Source organism: Gymnodraco acuticeps, unplaced genomic scaffold, assembly GCF_902827175.1.
Source record: "Gymnodraco acuticeps unplaced genomic scaffold, fGymAcu1.1, whole genome shotgun sequence".
Taxonomy (NCBI): Eukaryota; Metazoa; Chordata; class Actinopteri; order Perciformes; family Bathydraconidae; genus Gymnodraco; species Gymnodraco acuticeps.
Genome location: NW_022992244.1, coordinates 612,567 through 631,914, shown reverse-complemented (window position 1 = coordinate 631,914; position 19,348 = coordinate 612,567). Strand labels below are relative to the sequence as shown.

General features: G+C 40.9%; 2 protein-coding genes across 2 annotated transcripts in view; one reads left to right on the top strand and one right to left on the bottom strand.

Moving 5' to 3' along the window:
* LOC117539963 (syntaxin-binding protein 1-like) overlaps positions 1-13,607 on the bottom strand; it is a 30,305-nt gene extending 16,698 nt beyond the window's left edge. Inside the window, 1 exon segment of the mRNA XM_034206339.1 lies at positions 13,440-13,607. Within this exon segment, the coding sequence (XP_034062230.1) occupies positions 13,440-13,476 (37 nt within the window). The 5' untranslated portion in view covers positions 13,477-13,607.
* A 740-nt stretch (positions 13,608-14,347) lies between these two features.
* The window catches only part of niban2a (niban apoptosis regulator 2a), a 32,828-nt gene continuing 27,827 nt past the window's right edge, over positions 14,348-19,348 (top strand). Inside the window, exons 1-2 of the mRNA XM_034206348.1 lie at positions 14,348-14,393; positions 14,753-15,087. Coding sequence (XP_034062239.1) covers positions 15,033-15,087 — 55 coding nt within the window. The 5' untranslated portion in view covers positions 14,348-14,393; positions 14,753-15,032. The remainder of the gene's footprint in view (positions 14,394-14,752; positions 15,088-19,348) is intronic.

The window sequence follows — 19,348 nt, the reverse complement described above, 5'->3', positions numbered from 1 at the left end:
GCCACCATACCGATATTAGCCTGATCACTTTGCAAACCATCTGTCAGCCATGTTCATATAAATCCATTTACGGTGAATTACTGTTGGATTGCTGCGAATATATTAACTGCTAAGCCCTTAGGCCCCGGATCAAACCTGAGGCCACACAAATACTGATGGATTATAACAGGTTTAAGATTTAAAAGGACTCGTACAAAAAAAGATTACAGAAAATACATCAAATAAGGATCAGGGAAGCGCTGCCTCTAACAACCAATGGTCATTTATTCCAGGTTGTGAAGACACAGGCTGCTGATTGGCTCTTAACAGCAAGATGGAGGAGAGGAAAGATACAGTATGAGTGAGAAGGGGAATAACAACATTGATAGAAGAAATAAAAGATAAGGGAGGTGGAAGGGAAAGGCCGCAGCAGCGACTGAGTACATGGGCTGCCATAGTAAGCACTGAGCTATACAGCGGCACATGAAGTTATTTTTTTATACTATAACTATTGATAGGTAGTTACGCAATTTGACAAAGGCCAAGTATAGACACATTTATAATTAAAAATGTCAGTTATAGCCCCGGTGGTTGGTGGGATGTAGGATAGAGGGATAGGATTGAATTAATCCAAAAATCTTGTGCAACCTGAATTGTCTTCTGTACTGTGTTGTAAATTGAAGATGTTGCAATAAAAAATGTATGATAAAAAAAAAAAAAAAGTAAAAATGTTTTATACTAAAATTGCCCAAAACCAAGAAGTGAGATAATCACAATATCTGCCAAAAAAATAAAACAACGTTCAGTGTTTGAGTTGTCTCTATTTTGTATGAGAATAGGATGTAAAGGAAGGAAACATAGACAGACACATACCGTACAGTATATGACTTGAACCTTTCTTGTGAATATAGCTCGTATTTATGTTGTCAAAACGATTAAAATTAACCTTTAAAAACAGTATTCGCACTATAACTGACACCGACAGACACATTGGCAGGACACCAGTGAGTCAGAGGAACTTCATCTGACCTCCTGTGGGACAGAGGAACTTAGAAAGGTCTTCACACCAAACGAGAGATTCCTACACTCAGCTTCAGACTGTTACCAGCATCTTCCATTTCCTGTTCTGTAAGCTGCTGTGTCAGCAAAGCAGCAAGTCTGATTCAAACCAACGCAACATACATTAAACCACAAATCTGCGCATGTTGCCGGAATCTCTGTTACATTTTTAAAAAGTACACTTCAAAGAAAAAAAAGTGTACACTTGTTTTCGTTTATTCCTAAAATGTTGACACGTGTTTCATCCAGCAGCAGCTCCATTCTACAGGACGAGAACAGTGGGACATCCTCTACTGGGTTTCCCTTTTCCTCTGCTGCCGCTGATGTGTTTCCCTTCTGCTCTGTGCAGCAGCATTTTTCTGATAAAGCTTTTCTGATAAAAACCAGTCACTTATATTAGGTATATTAGAATAAATAGTGCTTTTTAGTGACTTTCTTTTTGTTTCAAGGTATTACACTTGTCTTTCTAAAGTCTCAAACGCACATTTATTGTGGAAATAAAACGCACACCATAAATTGTATAAAATATGTTTAAGCTGGATTAATTGTGTGTTAATCATAGAACACCCTCAGTAAACACACTGTAAAATGTTTGGCTGTAAAATGACAGTAAATTACTGGCTACTAGTTGCATGGATTTCACAGTAATTTGCTGTAAATATTTCACAGTAATTGACTGTAAATATTTCACAGTAATTGACTGTAAATATTTCACAGTAATTTACTGTAGATATTTTACAGTAAATTAGAATAAAAGTACAACTAAATACTGTGACTTTACAGTTGACATGCCCATGGAATTACTGTGATATAGCAGTACAGAGCTGTGGTATTATGGTACCTTGCTGTTCATAGATTACAGTAATTACCTGTATTTTCACACTATTACTGTAGAAGTAATGCAACACAGTAGCCAGTAATTTACTGTAAATATACAAATCTAAATAATAAGATAATATATTGTAAATCTGACTATAGTTAACTGGGATGTTACCATAACTACACAATTCAATCAGCTCAATCAACAAAGAAAAACAAAGAAAATGCCCATTTTAACTTTGTATTACTCCATTGAAGTGCAAAGTACATTTCACAGTGTCTTGGACATGTTGTTACGGCCCCAACCTCTACTCTGCGGTAGTGGCTCGTGCTGAGACCCGCAACGTGACAGAATACACGCAATAACCGGTACTTGGTAACGAGCATTTATTGATAATCAGCCGTTTGCTCACACAAGAGAAATGGGAAACAAAAAGAGGTCTGGAGGACTGGCCCAAAAGGAACAAACAGAAGGAGGGAACCCGAGCCAGCCACACCACGGACCGTAGGACCCAGAGCTTCCCCCCTAACCAGAAATCAAATATAAACCCTATGGGAAACAAAATAACACCGCGGAAACTGGACTACCAGGTCCTCCAGGCTAAACATAAACACATCTGCAAAATTATGGCCTACAGCTCAAAATGGCAAAGAGGTATTGTAAGGAGAGTGTCTCCCGGCGGTAGGATAGGCGATACATCCTTCTCATCCAGCTTCTCTTTATATATACACGGCTGAGTGGAATTTGGAACACCTGGGCAGAGGCGGAGCCAGGGGCAGACCAGGTGCAGACCAGGTGCACCTGGGCAGCAGGGAGACAGAAAATAAAACAAGGAGGGGAGCACTTGTCTACACAGACATCCACTCGAAGTCAACCATTCTTCTGAAGAATGTGCTGACATGGGGGTTTGAATTGCCATGCCTCTTTTTGACTTTCGAGCCCGTCTTGGGATTAATGCCCAGGAAGCACCTGAAAACAATAAGCCAAGACAACAATTTCAATTTGACATATGTTGCATCGTTTATTTGAAGGCACATGCAGCGGTGCCCCTTTCAATTTAAGTAAAACCTGCACCAAAAAAAGAAATTAGTATTTAAAGCCAAGCAAGAGCGATAAAAGCAAGAAAATCACTTAATTTGTTGTGTTATCACAGAGGATGGTCTGAATACAGTATTTTACTGTGAAATAATACAGTAACATGTTGTGAAATCCTGGTAATCATTGATCCTGTACATTCACAGTAATTAACTGTGCCTGTATTGATTTCACTGTGAAATTCAAAATTACAGTATTATATTGTGAACATTACAGGTAAAGACTGTAAAGTGGTAAAACAGTCATTTATTGTAAAATATTACAGCTAAATATTGTGAAATCATGGTCATATTTTACAGTGCAGTTAAGCTGGAGACACCACTAAAATGAAAATGGTGAATGGGATAAAAAAAAATATGATGACACTATATTTCCATAGCTATTCTCTCCTTTATCTCCTGTATTGACGTTCACTGAGCGTGTAAATAACAAAACTATGATCATGGAATAATGAGCAGCACTCTGATGACGGAACATGTACATCAGATCCACGTCAGGGGAAACAGCACTGTGGATGTTTCCTTTCTGACCACTGATAGAGGTACAATAACAGACAGACAGAAGGGAAGGGACCTGAGGAAACACAGAGCAACAGCTGTGTCAACTACACAGGCTGAGTGGCAAACTACACACACCAAACACACATTAACAAACACACTCAGACGCCTCATATTGTCTCACACCCAGTCTAACAGGATACTTAACATCCCACAGGAGAACAAAGGCACCGACACTACAGGCAAAAACATTATTTAGTTAAAGCACTGGTCAAATGTATCTTCTTAAAATATGGCCAAAATATATATATTTAAATGGAAAGATATCTAAAGTTCTTCCTAAAAATCTTTGAATCTTATTTGTCTACAAATTGAAATAATTTTGACCCTCAAACTTAGCACATCATTATTTAATAAGATAATGCCTCATTGCTTATTTAAACAAAGCATTTAGGCAAGGCAAGTTTATTTATATAGCACTTTTCTGTACGCGACAATTCAAAGTGCTTTACAAAACAAATTAAAATACTTTTTAGGAATACATACAGTAAAAACACATTATATATAATGGCATTTTACAACAGGCATTACAAAGCAAAGATAATAAAATAACTAAAATAAACACCACAGGTATACAATACATGTTTCAAAGGCATACTGTAGTTCGAATATGATCATCTCAATTAAAAGTAGCGGCAAAGAGATATGTTTTTAGTCTCGATTTAAAAATAGTAAGCGTTTCTGTGGACGTGCGTGATTTGGGTAGTTTGTTCCAGAGTGTCGGGGCATAACAGCTAAATGCTGCCTCTCTATGTTTTGTTGTTACTCTTACAAATTAATACAAATTTGTTTAATATAAGTATTTAGCTGTGGGATTGTTATGATGCTATCAGGTAACATGTTTATAGTGGTTTCCTTTAAAAAAGGCAAAAATAAACTAATTCATTTAAAGAAAATGTGGACATTTTCATAAATACACCTGAAACACTTCTAGATCAAATCCAAATAGATATAATAAATGAATAAATAAAACCAGAAAAACTGTCCATACACTCCGTGCCTCTTATCCAGATGACAATATACCACAACAATAAGACACGGTGTGATGTGCGTCGTGATATGAGAGTGGATCCGTGCTACAGCCCTGACTCTGATCATCATACAGTAGTGAGGCACAGACAGCTTCTCACTCTGCCTCGTGGTTCTCCCCCTGCAGGGACTTTCACCTTGGAGAACATGACCCATTCTTTCTCTGGATCTCAGCTTCACAGCTACATCATCATCATCATCATCGTTCCCGAGAGAATCTGACACGGCTGATCTAAAGAGACAGGCAGACACTTCGGTAGGGCTCGCACTTAAATACAACGTCAGCCCGCCCCTCACCAGTCTTTCGTTCAGACACTTATGGCGCGTTTCCACTGCAGCGGGGTAGCCCCGTTTAAGCGTCCCTAAGCGTCCTCGCTCTGGCCTCGGGCTGCCTCGCTGGCCGTCCGAGGCCGTGGCGCATTTCCATTACAGTTTAGGACCTGGGCTAGCAACGCAGTGTAGGCGGGGCGATCGGCTTTGTTTTTGTTCACATTTCGAGTTGTTCCGTCGAGCTCCCGCTGGATTTTATCATCCCCAATGAGATGAAGGAACGTCGTCACCTCCTCGGTCGACCACGGTGTGCTTTTCTTAGAAGTAGCCATTTTTGTAGCTCCTCCGTTTACAAAATGCTGTGTATAAAAATGCTGCAAGCTTGCTTCTAGATATATATGCGACGCTAGGGATGAACTCGCGCGCAATCTTGTGACGATTCTCTCTGACCAATCAGCAGTCGAGAGTGTTCTCCCTTGTCTGAGGGAACCACGATTTTATGAGGCCGGAAAAAGAGGGAAAAAGTACCCGCTGGCCGGTACTAGGCTATATGGAAACGCCACCAAAAACCGGCCTGGCCGCTTGAGGACGGTTAAGGACGCTTAAACGGGGCTACCCGCTGCAGTGGAAACGCGCCATTATAGGGTCTCAAATGAAAAAAGCTAAGAAATGAAAAAATTAAAACATTCAGCCTATACTAGGCCTTATAAAAGTTTGAGTCCCACTGCAGTCAGCATGTCGTTGTGTCCCTGGGCAAGACACTTTGCGCACAGTACTGAATGCTTGGAAGTCGCTTTGGATAAAAGCGTCTAACAAATGTAATGTAACAGTGATGTTGCATGATCAGGTTTTATCGGGATATAGAACATTCTGTAAAAGACAGAATGGAGGCAAATCAAAGTGGTATTTCCTCATGGAGACCATTATGTTCTATATTGGGCTTTGTTGGAGTTCATAGTGTGATTGAAATTGAGCTGAAATGATAAGTAATTTCATTAAATAATAAAAAACAAAAATCAATACCAATTGCTGACAACTATACATAATAATAGATGACAATAGTTTGCTGGTTGTATAATACATTCAGGTTATATGACAGTTGTTGAGCGAAAACATTGAATTAATCTAAGACATAACTTTGAGTTGTTATTAATTTGATAGTTTTAAACCAAAACATTTAATATGTTAAAGAGAAAACTAAAAAAATCCCTGCAGTTCAGTTCATCTTGAACATTGATATAAAGTTAAATGAATAAAAAATATATAAAATAGATGTAAAAGAATGCTGAACATAACAAATGTTAAAAGCAAGACCTACTCTGATATTATTATTTTTAGCCAGGTCGTATGCTGCTACATAACTCACTAACCAGCACCATTTGGTTGTGAGAAAATCAGCAGAGGATCAGGAGTTCGGAGCCTCTACAGCCCCAACATCCATCCATCACACACGAGAGGAGCAGGTCACACAGATAAAACAAATATGAAATAGAAATGGACTAATGTGTGGACCTTTCTCATGACCTGGGTGATGGGAGGGAGCGGAGAAAATGCAATAATCTATAATCTAATATGTTTACAAAAGCCTACCTCAATAGCCTGAAATATGAGCTTATGCAAAGGCCAAATAAGACGGCCATATGAGCACATGACATGCTATTAACATCTCAAAGTAACAGATTTTAACTTGGTGAGTAGCTAGATGTTAAGTTGAAAATAATTTCGTTCCCTAAAAAGATAATATCTGTTCTATATAATACTGTTATCACAATATTCCAGGATCTTATGGAATCTGTGTCTCATGTTGTGCAGCCCTACTGCTGAGATGTTTCCTGTAAAGGCACTCATTTGTTAATGCACAATAACCTGGATGTTCTGGCCATGTTGCCTGAAATACACTTTATGAGGGGACATTTAGAATTATAGGTACCCTATTAATCAATACAAGTTGCTTGTGCAGCATTAAAGCTTCAAAATATTCGGTACAGCTTTAGGATTATTTCACAGTTGATTCTAAACACTACATGACATGTCTAATTTAATCCATTTATGTGTGTCCTCTACCTGCTGATCTGTCTATGCATGGGAGGACAGTGTGGCTAGAGGCTAGCATTAGTCTTCAGCTCCAAATCACTGTGATTCTCCAGAGACTGCACACTCACTACAGCACGAACATTATGAGCAATCAAATAAAATCCCTGAACCCATCCATCCATCCATCCATCTTCTCCCGCTTATCCGTGGTCGGGTCGCGGGGGTAGCAGTTCCAGCAGAGAGCCCCAAACTTTCTTTTCCCTGGCGACATCAACCAGCTCTGACTGGGGGATCCCAAGGCGCTCCCAGGCCAGCGAAGAGATATAATCCCTCCACCTGGTCCTAGGTCTACCCCTTGGTCTCTTCCCAGCTGGACGTGCCTGGAACACCTCCCTAGGGAGGCGCCCAGGTGGCATCCTAACTAGGTGCCCGAACCACCTCAACTGGCTCCTTTCGACGCGAAGGAGGAGCGGCTCAACTCCGAGTCCCTCCCTGATGACCGAACTTCTCACCTTATCCCTAAGGGAGACACCAGCCACCCTGCGGAGAAAACCCATCTCGGCCGCTTGTATCCCTGAACGATTACATCAATTCCCTTTCTTAATTATACCCAAAATATCCCTTTTGATTGGAAATACAACACATTATGGGAGCTTCAGATGCTCTAACTGCCATCTAACTGTGACTTGGAAGATGGATTACATATGAAATGGTTACAGAGTCATTCTTTTATCAAAGTAATCAACTAGCAAAATGTTTTACAACTCCATCACAAAAATAAAAGAGCATGTGGATGCAGGAAGCTATCAGATTGATATGTAATTAAGTCATTCATACATTAAGCGGCGTTTACATACCTACAACGACTTCACCTAGACAAACATTTTAATATAGTTTGTTTCATTTGGTTACCTCTAATGCCCTTGTATCCACTTTGAGTATGCGTCAATGTTATCATGAATTATTATTTTAAGTTGTTAGCTAAATGTTTAAGATAATAATTAGCTTGATTCTTGTTAAGTGGAGAAACCGACACAATGACAGCAAATGTGATGCTGACAAAAACTCCACGGATCCCATTTCACTACTGCTTTTATTATTAGCCTGATTGAGGGAGACTAAAGACAGCAAATGGAGTGGTTTGCATTAAAGTGGAGCTGGTAAAAAACCCTCACAGAAACCACAGGTGCTGAAAATGGCAGTCAGTGTAATAGACTGTGGGAAAGAGAGTGACGCACTGTGATGCTGCAGGCTGCAAAACCTGGCCTGAGGTCTGTCTGAAGCTGTGAGCGCTCTGCAGATCAGCTGTACTGGCTAATGTACAACATTAAAGCCCAAACCGATATCATTTTGCATATGAAATCCTTTAACAGTTCAAAAAACAACTGGTTAAATCCTCACTATCAAGCAATGCTTTCTCAATGTTGTTGTCGCTGGAGGACAAGAGCATCTTGGCTGGTGCTACTTGGCTTTCACACTGCACCGATCTTCTATAAGAATATATTTGTGTAACGGGGGTTACATTTGTCCCCAATGTATGTGTGAGTCTGTTTTTAAAAGAAGGATGGAGAGCAGTCAGGTGCTGCTGAGGAGAGTGGGAGGAGGGGGATGTCTGCCCGCTCTGACACAGCACAGTGAAAGAGACGGGGAATTCATAAAGATTGTGAGACACTGTAACCCTGAATTTAAAGAGCTCTCTTTCAGCCAGGCCTTCATGCTTTGTCACCACGGTGACATGACATTTCGGCATTGGACTTATCTCGGTGTATGCAGGAGGCATGTGTATTTGTTGTGTGTGTGTGTGTGTGTGTGTGTTTAATGGAGGCCGGGGGGTGCAGGCACTGCGTCAGAGACTGAACGCAGTTGTGTGTGATGCTCTGGTTCAGGGATGATTCCAAGGTCAGATGAAAGCTTTTTATGTGCATGCATGTGTGTGTGTGTGTGTGTGTGTGTGTGTGTGTGTGTGTGTGTGTGTGTGTGTGTGTGTGTGTGTGTGTGTGTGTGTGTGTTTGTGCATGTGCATGCATGTGTCCTTCTCCGTCCTCATTCCTTCTCTTCCTAAAAAGCCTCATGCAGGGAAGAATAAATCACACTCGCCTGCTTCCAAATGACTGAGCAACCCACTCATCACATTCCACCAGATAATTACAAAAATCCTTATTTGCAGCCTTATTCCCTAAATGTTGAACTATCTCTTTATTGGAGATCATTAATCAATTCATTGTGGTCAATAAAAGCTCAAACAACAAGACAAATGTAAAAGCTTTTTTTGTCAGTCCAAAGATATACAGTTTAATAATAAAGCAGAGAAAGCAGGACATCTCCGTATTTGATTAGCTGAAAATAGTATTTTTGCATGAGAAATTATTTTTGACTATTCATTGATTAATTATTGAATTGAAAATAGTTTTCTTTCAACTAACCGTTGAGTCAACTATTTGTCAGCTCTACTGGAAATACAAGTATTTGTTTCCTTTTCAAAAGTGAAATCAATCAATCAACAGCAGTCTCACGCACGCACAGTATGTGAAGTAGCTAGAATTAGGATGTAGTAAAACAAGTTTAGCATAGCCTGGATTAATTATGATAAGATACGATGAATCATGTTTGTTTTGTACATTCAATTACATTTAAAAAAACAAAAAACTATGATTTTAGGGGCTACGTTATTTTGGAGCTAGTCTATCTGCGCACTACCCGGCCGATACAATCAGTTATCACAACATTTGTTCTCCCCACAGGAAAAAACCTCATCGCCTCACTGTGATGTCGAGACTCTGGAAGCTGCATAGTCACTGCGCCTGGATTTTGTTCACCAAGAAATTGAACACTGGACAGAACCAGGGTAGATTTTTCTCATGCTAAAAGTCTAAATGCTCAGCTAGGCTAACCACTCCCTTATTCTCACTCTGTAATTGTTGCATTGTCATGACAGTGGTATTGGTTTCCTTGAGTCATTCCCTGCGACAAAAACTTAAATATCCTAAAGTCTAAAGCAACGAGGCAAGACTATTAGAAATACTCAACTTCAATGACCAGTACAAATCGATAGGCATCTGCACAGGCCTTGCATCACTTCCTACTGTACAACCGCACCAATTGGTAGTATCCTAATGTCATTCCTGTTACACTATGAATATTACTATGATATATGGTTATAATTTATAATCATGGCATTGGAATAAAATCACACTTTGGCAAACAAAACAAGCCTCACACATGCTAACAGTTTAGCCCGACCTCTGCATTCACACATTTCACAGACAGTAAGACCGATATCAGTTTGAGTGTTGCAGGGATATGTCTTTCATTTTTTGGATAACCACTGATAAATAAAATGTAAACTCAATTGTTTCTACTGCATCGTGGCCAATAAACCTATACATATCACTTTCACAGTTTGTCTTATTTGAAGCCAATGCTCTAGTACTTATTATTTTGAAAGCTAATGCACTAGCAAGATTCATGCTTTTGTTTTAGTTTGCATCTTCACGGTTGAACGCACTTATTGAATGTCGCTTTGGATAATAACTTTAGATAAATCAAATGTAATGTAACGACACAAGGAGAACATAAGAAAAGGGTGCGTTCAATGAGTGTAAAAAGGAGACCATGTTATTGCAATGTCAGGTTGTTCCTTGTCTGGGTCAACATAAAAATGTCACAAAAGGCCTCGTGAGAAATTCAAGTTATGGAAAGAATAACATGAAAACCTGGACAAACTAATGAAATCCAGCACAGCAGCATATAAGCATTACATGTAAAGGGTTTGCCTCCTGAATGTTAAGAAAACATGGCTTATTTTATTCACGGGTTGCATATCAATTGTTTTCTATAAATGTATAGCTTTTTTCTCCTTCTGTAGCTCTCTGGGACTGACGCTCATACACAGTCCTGAAAGGGGAGGGTGAAGCTCGGCTGCTGCCCATCCCCCCTCCTTCATCCTGGCTGCTACATGCACTGCAGAGCGTACCCATGATGGTGCTGCCCTCCCTCTCTGCCCCCCCCCCCCCCCCACCTCCACCTCCACCAATCTCATGCCAGCTTCACCTCAGCCAAACAGAGCGCAGGTGTTGCCTGCCTTTACCTACTGGGAAACATTCAGGAGTGTTTATGGTGTTCTAGAAAAAACTGTTCACTCGACACAGAGAGCCTGCATGTGGCTGCCTTTAGTTTTACAAAACTAGGTTATGTAATTGCCAATTTTAAGTCTAAATAATGATATAATGTAGAACATGTAGGAATTGTTGGCATGTGGTGGGTGTATTGTGTAATGTTGTAGGTGCATAGAAAATACATTTTGTATAAAAATCAGTCTTAAGAAATGTAGGCGTCTAACATAGCAAGTACCAGTGATCCAGGTCGTTCAAATGCAGGTTTGGACTCATGAATTCTAATTCTCACCTCAAGCATGATATATGTCACTATATAAGGGATGCACAATATTGGAATTGTGCATATTTGTCATTTTGGCCCAAACTGATTTACACAAATGTTTTTTCCACCTAACTGCAGAGAACACAAAGTATTTTCTGTAGTGGTGTTAACATGTTATTACGCCTGATGTTATTGATATGGACATATGGTCCATTGGTATATGCCAACATTGAATACAATGATTTTTGAAATGTACACATTGATCGGGCAAAATAAGATAACTACATCAACTTAGATAACAAGTAAAATATGCTATATTTATTTTTGTATAATATATGGGAGGAAACGTTTACCTCTGAAAAATGTCAATATTTAATTTTAAGGGGTTTATCTGTCAATACCTAGAGCGTATTCATCATTGTGCATCGGGACACAAGGCCAAACCATATTCCCTAATCACCTATTAAAGATATTCTAACTCTACAGCAGAGCTAGACAGTGATTCAGTATTATCAATGGAATATCATCACAATAAAATAAAAACCTGTATTCCAAATACTGTGTCTATTAATGGGAAACTATTTGTATAGATATCATGGTATTATATTAATTGTCCATCCATATCCCCCCAGCCCAACTTAACTGTACCAGTTTCACAAACCATCAATTACAACTGTATTTCATTATATCTGTTATACTGTAAATATGATACTTAACGAATTACATTGAATACACATTTTTGGATTTTGTTCTGCAGGCTCAACTCTTACTCCACGTGGGAGGCCTGATTCCCAGCCAAAGCACGAACCTTTTCACCCTCTATTATATCACAGTAGAAAAAGACTGGAGCTCTCTAGGACAGAGGAGGTGGATGTGTATCTGTATCTGTGTATGGGTTGGGGGTGGGGGCCTAAGAATTTGCAGCAGGACACATGATTAATGTCATGCATCACTGATCCTGATCAAGTAGGACATTTCAAAATGTGGCATCTTACTTCCAAAAAGCAAGACATTAGTACTCATTGGGTATATGGAAATTCTGTAGAGAATAGTGATCCTGTATAAAAAAAATCGACAAAAAATATGAAATCCTGCACCATGGGGCAGGGCACGTTAAAATGAAGTGAACGTGCCAGTGAAGAAATGACAGAAGACATTAGGGTTGTATGAGATATAAGGCTTAAATGTAAGAGCTCTACGTGTGAGGCTTTCCTTCACTGAGCAGGCCTGTCTGACATTACCACGACCACCAACACTTGCACCCAGCTGACCCTGATGAGGAGAATAGAGGAGCGCCTCCGTGTTCAGGCCTGCGTCAGGCGGCTGCTGGAGCATCAGCCTAAATAAATGAGTCTAAGTGAAAAAATCATGGCTGGACAGTCGAGTGTCCTGAATGATGATGCAGGATTACACAGGCTGGGTTTGATCGGTGGCGCAGCGCCAGTAAAGGACACTCACTGAGCGTTACTGGACGGTCACGCATGTACAGATAATGCGGAATTTCTTGCGTATGTGGCGTTTTAAAAGCAACTTTCTCGTCTCAGATACAATCCGCCATTAATGTGCAGCGGAGCTGTCAGCAGGTTGGCTCAGCTCAGGAGCGATTCAGCTCAGAAAGGGTGTTTTACGCATGCTTAATCATATGGGTGAGGCACTGCTGATATTAGGGAATCCCACGGATTGAGTGTGTTAATCTGCAGCCATTTCATTATTGGCAATAATTAGCCATCTGAAGTGTCTACAGTATATCACACAACACTATTAGGGTTTACACGAATTTATGTTGCAGCTCCAGCGCAGCGCATATTATTCCTGAAATTACCGTTGATTGGGGCTTAAAAGGGCGTTTGTGTGCTAAATAATCTTCCAGGCTTTCTGTATCCTTCTTGTTCAAGATGCCTACGTTCAGCAGTGGCCTAATCAAAGCTAGTTAAAGCCATTTTCAGGTCTACTCTGCTTGAAATGCAAATGCGCATCCTCACTGCAGTGACATAAAACCAGCCTCCACTGGTTATCAGCTCACACACTGCACGGCTGTGGTTTACAATAAAATACAATGGAACACCAAGAGCACAACCTTCATCTTCATCACCATCACCCAGATGTACTAGCTGACACATCCGCATCCTGGAGACACGCACACACCGCAATTGTGCGCACAGCTCAGCGCCACATCTCAACACATTAGGGGGAAAAAATACTAAAGAAATAATTCTTACTTTCGCCGACCACCGCCTTTAATCCGATAGGTGCCATGATGCTGCCGAGTGAAGGACTGAGTGTTCAGCCTCTGCTTCCTCCCTATCTCTCTCTCCTGTGTTCACCTCACAGCGCTGCGGAGGAGCCTCCAGTTCGAAACGTCACTGCGTATCCTTCCGCATCATCTCTTTCTCCCCCCCCCCCCATGATGGTGCTGGATGTGTAGCTACAACTGCGATTTATTAGCTTAAATGTCTTATTTGTTCTCGAGTCACTAGTTAATCAGACACCCCCAGAAAGATGCCACTCAATAATTGCCTTATAGCATTTAAAACATATACAGCCGTCTTTATGTTTGATATGTGGTGATGTGTTTGGTTTAAAGTATGGTGTTAATTGTTTTTAAAACAGCACTGTCAATTAGGTTGAAATTCATATTGTCACTGCTTGGTAGATCCAATTTTTTTTAAACAAACTATCAATTAGAAAAATATTGAACATGTTACTTGTATTTTGTTCCACTCATTTATGAACAAAGTGTTCCAGCAACAGTGACACTTATTATAATTGTTTTATAAGTGGAAACATTTGTCGACAACTCCAAACTCCCTGACCGACTACTCATAGCTTGAGATAGCCTATTGACTTTCCCACTCAATCTGCATTAATCACTGATAATGTTGTACATGTTTTCTATTAAAAGCTCAATTATTTCTCACCTATCGGTTCTTTGAGCACTATTTTTTTTTTAATCCGAACAATGTATTAATTGCATGTGATGTGTACGACTGGTTCGTTGTAAAGTGAGGTTTTCTGCAATGGATACAGGCCCCTCAAGAATAGCGAAGAAACAAAGTGTCCACAAGGGGGCAGCATAGCTCTTTCTATAGGAAACACAAACAGATGGCATAACGAGAAGCAACTTTTGACAGTGCAAACATTCATCGAAGGGCTTCAAAAGTAGTAACTATATTGTAAAAAAAATACATAATTTTAAATGTTTTTTGTTTAATTTCTTAGGGGTTGTCTTTATAAACAGCATATGGAGGTTTGGGTTTAAGCTGTCATATTATAGTGATGTAACTTCTATGTTTATCTTTAATCTTTGTTAGCATGTTAGCTCTTAATTAATACGCTATCTTTGCCACTCTACATGCTAGCCTGTAACAATGTACATTTCCCCTCTGTGGGACGATTAAAGGTGTTCTGATATTCCTAAATGATAAATTGAACGCTAAATGAAGTCGGGCTGCACCGGAGCAATGCACGGTAAATATTGAATATGTAGACACTGCAATAACCCCTTGGTTAAATCTGGCCACACCCTTGGCAGGGCCGCCTGAACACGTTGAACCAGTGATGACTCCCAGAGGGTGTGTCCTGCCGCTGTGAACCAGACTAGTGTTCACCTCCTCTTCCTCCTCCTCCTCACCGGCGGGAGTCGTCACCTCGCAGCAGCCCTCCTCTCTTACACGGGAGAGAAGACACGCAGCAGCGCCACAGCCGTGGAGGAAAGTGATTTTACCAGCGGATATTAGAGACTACTAGAGAGACCACTTGAAGAACAATTTTACCTCGGATACTTGCGCGATCTGTGAGGCTCTCCTGTAACCATGGGGGACGTGGTGTCTGCTCACCTGGATGAGAGCAGGAGGGAGATGATAACAGGTAAGGGAGAAAGGAGCTATAACTGAAGGACTATTATAGACACTACTAAGTTTATTGATTCTTATCCAAAACTGACTTTTCAGAAAAGTTTGAAAATACGTCCTAAAGTTTGTTTATCCTCCAGTAGGGGTAATGTTAAAAAAAACACTTTTTCAAATAACAAGTCTTTGAAGTTATCCAAAAGTATTAAATGTGTTAAATATAACTTCAAATCATTAATACATTTCTTTCTCTCTTTTTTTGTCAAGAAGCTCATGTGTCATGGATACAACTTTCTACTGATTACATTTCCTAATACTATATGTGGTGTTAGAATACATTCAATTAAATGATACATGCAGAGTTTTTAGTTTTCTTTTAGTCACGCTCAGCAAGTGTCACCTTTCCCCGTTTCCTTCTAGGACAAAGCTTCTCATTGATATCAGTGCATTGTTGCTCTGCTCTACTTGAACAGTTTGCCCCGAATGAATCCCATCTCGGCTGCAGGCCTATTACTCAGAGAGATAATAAGTAGGTTTCCCAGAGGGGAGCCTGTTTGGATAAGTTTTGGACTGACTGCTATTTAAGGCTCAGATTGCTCCAGCCTCCCACTGTGATCTGTGATGAGGTCTGTGTAGTTATTTCAACAGGGCATGAGAGCAGAAACTGAAACACGTCCATGAATCTTTATGCATTCTTGAAATTATAGAGTGTGGTAGCTAAAAGTAGTTTGGCATGGGTCCCACGTTTAAAAGTTCCCAGGAAAAAAGTGATAAGCCTAGTTTGTTTTCGATGTTATGGTTTCTGTTTGGATCCAGCAAATGAGTGCTTTGCAGGAACTTTAGTTTTCAGCCTCATTTTCGACATCTCTTTATGGTTGTAATTGTGTTTTGTGAGTATGCATGCATGCGTGCCTACATGCTTGCACACAGGCAGGCGGCACGCATGCTTGCATGAAGAAACCTCTTCCGGAAAACCAAAAGTGACGTTCTTGAGGTCAGGCACTGGGTTTGATTGATGTTACTCACACATCAGAAAGAAAAACTGTCAGAAAATACATTGTAAGAAGCTGGCTCTTGAGGTTTTTTTCACAACCTTTTCACATTGACTAAATAGTTAATAGTTATTTAATTAATTGAACCAATTCATAAATACAGATTATCAATTTTGCAGCCTTAAAATACAATGACTCTGACGTCATGTTCACGATAGGTAGGCATCTAAAACTCAAGGAATGTGCAGCCTGTCAGATTCAGAATGAACTAACAAGAGCTGTTAACAAGGTTTAAAGGTGTGAGCATCAGAGTTGACTATATCTATATGCCCTGTAAAGAGTGAGAGGGGGAAAAGGTCATCTCAAAAGATTGTTCTGAAGCTTCAACTGGCTATTGCCATTCCTCAATAGTATATGGATCGACTAAAGTGACAAAACATGTCTAACAGTTTGGAAATATAAGACCACTAAAATCTGAACAACTGTATACAGAGCCAGTCAGTTCAAGTTTTCTGCCAGAATACCAAACATTTTGCAATATGTTCTGCTTATGAGTTTAGCTGAGAATAAACTACACAAGAAGAGATGAGTCAGAGGGAAGGGGGAGGACAACATAATGAGTGAAATGGCAGAGGTAAAGCGGGTAGAAACATGTCACAAGATCAAAAGCTCAAACTGCTGTCTGGATCACACACACCCTCTTCTTCTACACACATATATCTATATATCTGTGCTCTTGTCATGCATGAGTGCAGCCATGTACACACGAATAACAAATAGCATGACCTTAAATGAGGGGGTATGAATGTATGTGAGTGAGTGTGGGAGAAAGGAAGTGAGTAAAGGCGACTCAGCATTCCTGCATTGGGAGTCTTGTTTGGAGACTACCTCCCAACAAGGTGATTTCTTTATCCTCGCTGCACAAACATTCCCACCAAAATATTCCTCCCTTATGAGTCCATGCAACACATGCGCAACTTAGAGTTTGTGCGCTTGTTTGTCTACAGTCTACAAGTGAATTAAACCATAATGAAGATGTTTCTTAACTAAGTGTTAAGAGACCCAGGTCGTCGCACGCATCTCTGCTTGTCTAGCTGACATCTCTCAGTGGATGTCTGCTCATCACCTCAAGCTCAACCTTGACAAGACTGAGCTGCTCTTCCTTCCGGGAAAAGATTGTCCCACTCTTGACCTGACAATCAACATCGGCACCTCAGTTGTTTCCCCGACTCAGACTGCAAGGAATCTGGGTGTGACCCTAGATAACAACCGGTCCTTCACTGCAAACATCGCTGCTACCACCCGTTGCTGCAGATACACGCTTTACAACATCAGGAAGATACGTCCCCAGCTGACTCAGAAAGCGACTCAGGTTCTGGTCCAGGCTCTCGTCATCTCACACCTAGACTACTGCAACTCCCTCCTGGCTGGTCTACCTGCATGTGCCATCCGACCTCTGCAGCTCATCCAGAATGCAGCGGCTCGTCTGATCTTCAACCTTCCTAAATTTTCCCACACTACTCCGCTCCTCCGCTCCCTTCACTGGCTTCCGGTAACTGCTAGAATCCACTTCAAGACACTGGTACTTGCGTACCATGCTGCGAATGGATCTGGCCCTTCGTACACACTTCGAAAACACGTGGGTTTGCTGTCCTGGCTCCAAGATGGTGGAATGAGCTCCCCATTGACATCAGGACAGCAGATAGTTTGCACATCTTCCGGCGCAGACTGAAAACTCATCTCTTTCGACTCCACTTCGAGCGATAGAACTATTAACGAAGCACTTTTATACTAATAAAGGACTGGCTTATCTAAAGCCAGTTGAGTAGCACTTGAAATGTTTGGCTCTATGAAACCTGATGTACTTATATGATTCTGTTTTCTTCAAGTTGTATTTTGTTGGTCGAACGCACTTATTGTAAGTCGCTTTGGATAAAAGCGTCAGCTAAATGCAATGTAATGTAATGTAAAAGTGTCAAAGAACAAGACTGCACATTTTAGATAAAATCAAATCAGGTTTTATTTATATAGCACATTTTAAAAACGATTTTTGGTCGAGCCAAAGTGCTGTACATGCAAATAATAAATAACACATTACTACAGTCGCAAACAGAAGACAATAAATTACAACAGCAAATATAAAAATCAAACACAGGGAAGTGTCATGAGTCGTGCTCCGCTCTGACTAGAAGGCCAGGGAGAAGAAGTGAGTTTTTAGGGTTGATTTAAAAACCCCTAGGGTCTGGGCCGACCTCACATGGAGGGTTAGAGTGTTCTAGAGCCTGGGGCCAGCTGCTGCGAAGGCTCGGTGCCCTCGGGTTTTGAGCCTGGTCTTGGGCACTATCAGCAGCAGCTGGTCAGCAGACCTTAAAACTCTGGCTGGGGTGTAGCGATGGAGGAGTTCTGCTATATAAGCCGGAGCCAGCCCATTTAGTGCTTTGAAAACAAATAACAGGAGTTTAAAATCAATGCGGAACCGAATTGGAAGCCAGTGCAATGAGGCCAGAATTGGGGTGATGTGGTGACGCTTTTTGCGGCCAGAGAGAAGACGTGCAGCTGCGTTCTGCACTAGCTGCAGGCGTCTAATTGAGGCCTGGTCCATACCCACGTATAGAGCGTTGCAATAATCCAGCCTCGTGGTTACAAAGGCGTTAATAACCCTTTCTAGGTCTTTAAAAGATAAAAACGACTTGGTCTTGGCCAATAGTCGTATTTAAAAAAAAGCAGGTCTTGACTACGCTGCTGACCTGCTTATCAAATTTAAAAGCGCTATTTAAGGTCACTCCAAGGTTCATAACAGAGGGGAGGATATTTTTATTGAGGGAGCCCAGAATATCAACCGGAGAGGCTGGAGGTTGGGGTCCAAAAAAGACCTCGGTCTTGCTCTCGTTGAGGTTGAGGAAATGTTTGCTCAGCCAGGATTTGTCTCTGTCAAGCAGTCCATCAATAGCTGTAATGAGTTGACATTAGAATTGAGAGGCAGATAGATCTGTACATCATCGGCGTAACAATAGAAGGGGATGTTGTGTTTTGTGAGAATTGAACCTAGTATGTACAGTAGAAAAAGGATGGGGCCCAGAATAGAGCCTTGGGGAACCCCACAGGTAAGAGGGGCTTTGGCAGCAGCTGCACTGAGAAGCTACGGTGTGTCAGGTAGGACCTGAACCATGCAAGGGCAGAGCCTGTGGTGCCTGCGGACTGTTCGAGCCGTGACAACAGGATGCTATGGTCCACAGTGTCGAAGGCAGCTGTCAGGTCTAACAGCACCAGGACAGCTGGGCTACCTGA